At 42.9% G+C, this 8,373-nt stretch overlaps 1 protein-coding gene across 1 annotated transcript in view; it reads left to right on the top strand.

Annotated features, from left to right (window-relative positions):
- Positions 1-4,813: 4,813 nt before the first annotated feature.
- The window catches only part of LOC106605058 (ER membrane protein complex subunit 2), a 61,103-nt gene continuing 57,543 nt past the window's right edge, over positions 4,814-8,373 (top strand). Inside the window, exon 1 of the mRNA XM_014200315.3 lies at positions 4,814-4,924. Coding sequence (XP_014055790.1) covers positions 4,885-4,924 — 40 coding nt within the window. The 5' untranslated portion in view covers positions 4,814-4,884. The remainder of the gene's footprint in view (positions 4,925-8,373) is intronic.

Here is an 8,373-nt window from a genome sequence, read left to right as displayed (position 1 = left end):
TGTTGCAAAGCCAAGCATCTCCTCTCAATCTGAATGCCAGTATCTCATATGAATTTCAATTATTCTTTTAGATATGTATCACCTCGCGCGCAGTCCGTGTCAGGTTATAAATCAGCAGCCCACACTCCTAATCCAGAGCCCAATGCTGACATCAGCAGAGTCCAATTCGATGGCAGTGGGATCGGGGTTATCGACCGAGCCAGGGGGCCAGAAAACAATACAAACTCACAGGCAAGGCACCCAGTTGCACCAAGCATGGCAGAACATCTGCACAGCACATGTCCACTTTTTACACCAAGAGTAACATGTAAATACTTTTCTAACCCCAAAGAATCCTCACATGGCCACGTGTCATATTATGTCTTAGGAAACATAGAGGAGAAGTTGTTTGTGTGTGTGTGTGTGTGTGTGTGTGTGTGTGTGTGTGTGTGTGTGTGTGTGTGTGTGTGTGTGTGTGTGTGTGTGTGTGTGTGTGTGTGTGTGTGTGTGTGTGTGTGTGTGTGTGTTGTAAGGATGTATGTTCATGTGATGCTGAAATCCTGTAGTTAGTACACTTCAGTAATATTATACACTAAAAAAAGAGAGAGAATATTTGACCCCCTCGGCCCCAACCCTACAGTACCTCACCAAACCCTGTTCCCATGCTCACTCCTCATGATATGCATAGCTTGATTTCCCCTTTAGAATTATCTCTGAAAACATGACATTACAGGGAATGCAGTTATCTCCAAATGTGTGGTCATGGACATTCTTACTGGAAAAGAAATGTGAAATCCAATAACTCCATGATCATGCCATTTAGCAATGGCTTCCGCCAAAGAAGGGATGGGATTCATTTATACTTCTTCATCTGGATTCAGAATTTCTGGAATGATTGCCGTTACATATATTTATGTAAGTTAGTTGAAGGCTCAGAAGAAAACAAGTCTCAAAACAATTGGAGGAAAGTAGTTATGAGAGTGAACAAGAGCCATAACTTCTCTGAATGGTAAACCTCAACTCGGACCCCCGGGAGGATGTGGAAGTGATCCATGTTTCAATCTGTAACAATAGCTTTGGGCTGAAGGTCAGACCGCTACTGCTCAGGATACAGTTACTGAGAAGTATCCTCTTTAAGGATACTCCAATTTAGGCTCTACTCAGAGTAATTTTTTTTTCCTAATCTTAATCAGTTCCAGTATAAAGTTATATGAGGAAATCAACATCCAAACATGAAAGAGGCTTTCTACAGTAGATGACAGATTGGTCACTGTATGGGGTATCATATGTGCGTGAGAAGTCAACATTCAAAGTCTGAATCTGGATCCTTTCGTTAACAATACAGTCATTGATAAAGAAGAAATAATGTTCCATATTGCAGCATAATATCAAGCACCTTTTTTTTATTGCTAACAAAGGTTGGCATTGAAAGATGAAACATTTCACTCACACTATTGTTGAATTAAAATGGACAAGTTAACTCCACTAGACTGCTCAACTACTAGGATAAAGTCAAGGAAATCTGAATTCACCTTCAAGTCTCATACTTAATCAGGGATTTAGTTGATTTTGTACCTCTAAAATTTACCCATATCTTGATGGGACATTTCATACCTGCCTAAATTGCAGTGGGTTACTTGTGGGTGAACACGCCTGGACACACATGGGGAATGAGTCTTTTGAGAGTCTTCTCTTGCCTGGTGATGTTAAACTTGTTTAAAATGAATTTAATGAGAAAGAACGGTGACATTAAATTCAATCCAGCAACACATAATGTACTGCATGTGGTAATACACTACTCTACTATGAGCAATCACACTACTACACTAGGTGTCAGGGGAGCTATACATCCTGAGCTTCTAACTGTGTGAGTAATGTCAATTACTTGTGCGGGGGCTGACATTGAGCTGAATATTGTTCTTGGCATTGAAACCTAGGGAGAGGGAGTGAGAGATTGAGGTAGCTAAATTGTGATGGGTCACAGTTTTCCCGCTCTGGGCCTCTCATGCAGGCTATGGGTGAGGTCAAAGGGTGCTACGGAGAGGAGATCATCAGAGGCAACCTGTGCTGAAGTCATCTGTAGAGAGTGATTCTCAGTGAGCTGAAAGCAACTTGGTCAGACAGGGGTCGTAGTCAGCTTTCAAAGCAGACACAGCACAGCTGGCTCCATAGGGTTAAGCCCAAACATTGTTGCTAATTGCGTCTGTCTTCATTTCCCGCAACCGTATGACACCGGTGAAAAATAAAGAAAAGGCTGGAAACTAACAGGAACCGTTTCAAAACCGCAGAGCACCTAAACGCCACATAAATTTTCAGGCCATAACTGTTCATTTTAGTGATTGCCAACTCTGATTGCTTCTGTCAGAAATCAAAATATAATGCCTGTGCAGTGTTTCTACTGTAAGCTTGTCTTTTTGAAGACAAGGAAAGGCGACTGAAAGGAAAAAATATATATACAGTGGACAAAACATTATGAACATGTTCTTTCCATGACATGGACTGACCAGGTGAATCCAGGTGGAGCCTTGTACGATCCCTTATTGATGTCACTTGTTAAATCCACGTCAATCAGTGTAGACGAAGGGGAGAAGACAGATTTAAGAAGGGTTTTTAAGCCTTGATAAATTGAGACTTGGATTGTGTATGTGTGCCATTCAGAGGGTGAATGGGAATGGTAGTAGGTGCCAGGCACACCGGTTTGTGTCAAGAACTGCAACGCTGCTGGGTTTTTCATGCTCAACAGTTTCCCGTGTGTATCACGAATGGTCCACCACCAAAGGACATCCAGCCAACTTGACACAACTGTGCGAAGCATTGGAGTCAGTATGGGCCAGCATCCTCGTAGAACGCTTTCAACACTGTGTAGAGTCCATGCCCCGACGAATTGAGGCTGTTCTGAGGGCAAAAGTGGGGGGTGGGGTGCAACTCAATATCAGGAAGTTGTTATTAATGTTTTGTACACTCGGTGTATTGCCTGTTCCATGTGCCGTATGTGGGGCTCTCGGAGCATGAAAACCTACGTAAGCAGCAGTCAAGGAGCACAATTTGGGTTTTCAGAACGGTTGCTATTCATCTCTCCTCATTGTGACATTCTAGCTGAGTGACCCTCTCCAAGGTAAACAGCAGCCGTATATTGAGATTTAATCATTTTTCTTTCACTACCTCCAGATACACCTACATCTCATGCTGCCAACGTTAAACCTGTGCACAGTACAGAGGGCCTTTACCATCATGGCCTCATCCTCTGAGTCAGGCCCCACCGTCTTTTCTGGTCGTTGGTGCGGGTCGGGAAGAGAGCAGGGCCCTGGCCTTTAACAGCACCCTGGCAGAGAAGAGAAGGCCCTTTACCCCGAAGGACAGTGTTTGCTTGTTTTAATGTGGTCGCCTCAGTATTTTGGTTTCCAGCGGAAACCCGACCATATATCAACTGACTGCCATGTGCAGACTTGAAAATTACAAGTCCACGGATCGTTTGAGCTGAACGTAAGTTCAACCGCACATAATGTTATTTTTTTGTATCCCTGACAGAGATGATGACATTTTATAGTCCTCTTGTGCACTTGTACTTGCCCAATAACGACCATGCTCTGCCTTTATACAATGACAGTGTCCTGTAACAAAACATAGTCCTGTTGAGCTCAGACAATAGAACATTAACAAAGTATCTACATTGCAGTGAGAGGTATTGGGGATGACATCAGGATTCTGAAATGTTTCTGTAAGTGAGTTTGTGTTGAGTCCACCTCAACAAGTGCGTAATGTGGTAGAGGAGTGTGGCGTGTAACTTACAAAGTCAGAGACATGGGATCGACAGTCAGAGGCCCCTTGAGAGGAAAATCAAGACAAGAAAGGGACAACACAGCATCTCAAATGTGCTTTCAACACACAAGTCTTCCACTCCTGACATTCTGCTTAACCTACCTCAGAAGAAAATGAATTACACAACTAAGCATGAGACTATACAGCATCTCTGACCCCTTTCCAATCCTCCCTGGTAACAACAACAAATCTAACCAAGCCTCATGAAAGCTAGGTGTACCATGAATATAAATTTAGCGTGAGCAGCATCGCAGAGCTCGGAGACCTAAACCTCTGGAGAGGGCTAGTGTTACGGTTCAGGCCCTGTTTTCTGGTCAGTTGAAACAAGGTCATTTTAGGCACAGTTACATAAATAATAACTGGAGGCAGTGTGTTAATCAGCGCTGTCAGATTTAATACCTGGGTATGATGGGGGAAAGGGTCAGAGCAAGTGCATGCATTGCTTTTGTTTACATCTAGTCCTACATCCAGCACTGTCATAACTTTTATGCTAACCAGTCTGTTATGATCCTCTCCGCAGGGACTAAAGTGAGATTTTGGAAGTGTTGAAACTGTGGTCTGCTCTGAGTGTCAATTGTTAAATTAAATAGACCGGGACCTGATGTATCTATGCATCAGATAGTAGGATTCAATTACTCCAATGATTGAACAGTTGCCTCAAAGGAAACATCCATGATTGCCTTGCCTGCTCAATTACACACAGCCTTTTGAAGATGGCATGTGAGCAAGACATGCATAAAGTAACATTTTGTCCTTCTCTGTTACCATTCCCCTTAATCATAAATGATGTGACTTTCATGAATCTTCTCATTTCAATAAAAACTGACAGTTTACACCCCATCACTCAATCACATTACACTCATGTTAATAGCAGAAAAAACAATAGAAGCAGCAGAAATATTAAAGTCCATAGAAATGAATAAAATACATTGAACATGTCTCAAAAATATGTTTGACTATTCTCGAGCTTGTACGTAGATTGAATGATCATTTGTTTTTACACTATTTAGAGAGTAAAGGCTCAGTGAGCAGAAAGAAACAAGCTACACCCAGTTCAATGACGTTGAACCTGTGCTGCCAAGAAAGATGGCGTCGGTATCAGAAATGTACGATGTAACCTGGGAAGGTAAACACAGACGATTAAACGTTTTAATGTACTGTATGACTGAAAGTGTGCTGTTAAATCCTTGTATGATTCGACGTAGTGCATTTTAACTATCGTTCGGCGAATGTAGCTGCGTATGTCCATCTCATCAAGACAACTCCGCTTGCTAACACGAGAGCCACTTGGCTAGCACATTATTTCTGCCTGTCTTTCTTATTTCAATTTTTCTTTAGCAACGTTAGCTAGCTAACGTTAAGCATTGATTAATCTGTTATTGTTGTCATTTTGTATCCCATTGTCGTAGCTAACAGTTCACAGCATGTGTGAGTTTGCAAGGATACACAGCAGGCTAAGCTAGCTAGCCAGCCTAGGTACCTAACGCCTGTCAGCTGATTATAACTAAGTTAGTTAGCTAGCTAGCTAGCGCTGCTGCTGCACCTGCTGTCTGCTGCCTCATTAGATGGCTTGCTAAAATACACGGTCTTGCATTGGATATTACTAATTGGCAGAGAATACCTGTTTTGGTGATTTCTTGTCCATCAAAGTAAATCACAGCACGTTTTTGGAATCTTTCAACAGTTACCTGATTAGCTAAGTATAATGCCATTGGAAATTAATGTTGTAAATGTAATTTATTTACCTAAAACTGACTTTTAAAAGTATAATGTAGCTGCTTCCTGTTGCCTAGACATATTGATAATTAGCACATTGCCAAAATACTGTTTTAAAGTGTCCAAATCAATATGCAGAAACAGTTTGCGATGCATTGACTTTGTCAAGGGAAATTAATACTTTCCATGCGTTATTTGTAACTTATTTTGTACATAATGTTTCTGCCACTGTCTCTTATGACCGAAAAGAGCTTCTAGAAATCAGGACAGCGATTTACTCACCTTGTATTTAAATACTTTTTTATTTAACAAGTCGGATGAGAGGGTTTTACTCCTGACACCCGACAAGGCCCTCATCTACCTACGTTATATAGGTATGCACGTCAGCTTTGACATCGGTTTTGCACATCGGCGTTAAACTAGACGTTGGGCCGATATACTTACGATATATCGTGCATCCCTAGTACATACCCCAACAAGAAGCCAAGGATTACAGGCAACATCCGTACTGAGCTAAAGGGTAGAGCTGCCACTTTCAAGGAGCGGAACTCTAACCCGGAAGCTCATAAGAAATCCCGCTATGCCCTCCGCCGAACCAGCAAACAGGCGAAGCGTCAATACAGGACTAAGATCGAATCGTACTACACCAGCCCCAATGCTCGTCAGATGTGGCAGGGCTTGCAAACTATTACAGACTACAAAGGGAAGCACAGCCGCGAGCTGCCCAGTGACACGAGCCTACCAGACGAGTTAAATGACTTCTATGCTCGCTTCGAGGCAAGTAACACTGAAACATGCATGAGAGCATCAACTGTTCCGGATGACTGTGTGATCACACTCTCCGCAGCCGATGTAAGACCATTAAACAGGTCAACATTCACAAGGCGGCGGGACAAGACAGATTACCAGGACGTGTACTCCAAGCATGCGCAGACTAACTGGAAAGTGTCTTCACTGACATTTTCAACCTCTCCCTGTCAGTCTGTAATACCAACATGTTTAAGCAGACCACCATAGTCCCTGTGCCCAAGAACACTAAGGTAACCTGCCTAAATGACTACCGCCTCGTAGCACTCACGTCTGTAGTCACAAAGTGCTTTGAAATGCTGGTCATGGCTCACATCAACACCATTATCCCAGAAGCCCTAGACCCACTCCAATTTGCATACCTCCCCAACAGATCCACAGATGATGCAATCTCTACTGCACTCCACAATGCCCTTTCCCACCTGGACGAAAGGAACACCTATGTGAGAATGCTATTCGACTACAGTTCAGAGTTCAACACCATAGTGCCCTCAAAGCTCATCACTCAGCTAAGGAACCTGGGACTAACACATCCCTCTGCAACTGGATCTTGGACTTCCTGACAGGCCGCCCCCAGGTGGTAAGGGTAGGTAACAACACATCCACCACGCTGATCCTCAACATGCGGGTGCCTCAGGATTGCGTTCTCAGTCCACTCCTGTACTACCTGTTCACTCATGACTGCATGGCCAGGCATGACTCCAACACGATCATTAAGTTTACTGATGACACAACAGTGGTAGGCCTGATCACCGACAATGATGAGACAGCCTATAGGGAGGAGGTCCGAGACCTGGCTGTGTGGTGCCAGGACAACTCCCTCAACGTGATCAAGACAAAAGAGGTGATTGTGGACTACAGGAAAAGGAGGACAGAGTATGCCCCCATTCTCATCAACAGGGCTGTAGTGGAGCAGGTTGAGAGCTTCAAGTTCCTTGGTATCCACATCACCAACAAACTAACATGGTTCAAGCACACCAAGACAGTCGTGAAGAGGTCACAACAATGCCTATTTCCCCCTCAGGAGACTGAAAATATTTGGCATGGGTCCTCAGATCCTCAAAGTTCTACTGCTGCACAATCGAGAGCATCCTGACTGGTTGCATCACTGCCTGGTATGGCAACTGCTTGGCCTCTGACCGCAAGGCACTACAGAGGGTAGTGCGTACTACCCAGTACATCACCGGGGCAAAGCTTCCTGCCATCCAGGACCTCTATACCAGGTGGTGTCAGAGGAAGACCCTAAAAATAGTCCGACTACACACTGGCAAAGATTTTCAGCTGGCAGTCAGACACTGGAAAAAGTTTCAGTGACAGTCAGGGCTTTGCATAGGCTCTTTGTTGTGTTTTTTTTGTGGGACTGGAAAAAACGTAAAAGAACGTTAACCTGTTCTCATTCTTTTAAAATACCGGTTCTGTTTCAGAACGGTATAGATAATTTACTTTCCCGGGTCTGTTTCTGTTCGTCTCAAAATGTAGTTATTTTCCAGTTTCCGGTTCTGTTCCTTGAACCAGTTCCAACCCCTGGTAGTAATACATACTGTCCACATCATGGAAACTCAGATTTCTTTTAATAATCACATTTCTCACTAGTTAAACCATTTTAGATGTAAAAAATGCTTCTAAGAACAATTTAACCAGCCACTCTAGTGTCCATAGGGTCTGTGCAACAGGCTGAAAGTTTGATGTCCCTACTACTAATTACTAGCTAGCTAAAATCAGCAAGAGAGCCTGCGTGTTGACACAGAAGGAGAGAGCATTGTTGTGCGAGTTTTCCAGAGTTTACTTTAGCTTGCTTGCTAGGTAGATATTTATATACCTAGCTAATGAGATTTGTTTTAAACGTGTATATACAGTGCCTTCAGAAAGTATTAACACCCTTGACTTTTTCCACATTTTGTTGTTACAGCCTGAATTTAAAATTCACTGGGCTATGCACAATACCTCAATCTCAAAGTGGAATTGTTTTCCATAATTGTTTTTATGATAAAAAAAATAATTACAAATTAATTAACAATGTAAAACTGAAATGGCTCGAGTCAATAAGTATTC

Source organism: Salmo salar, chromosome 05 (assembly GCF_965601325.2).
Source record: "Salmo salar chromosome 05, fSalSal1, whole genome shotgun sequence".
NCBI lineage: Eukaryota > Metazoa > Chordata > Actinopteri > Salmoniformes > Salmonidae > Salmo > Salmo salar.
This window is presented reverse-complemented; position numbering and strand designations above follow the sequence as displayed.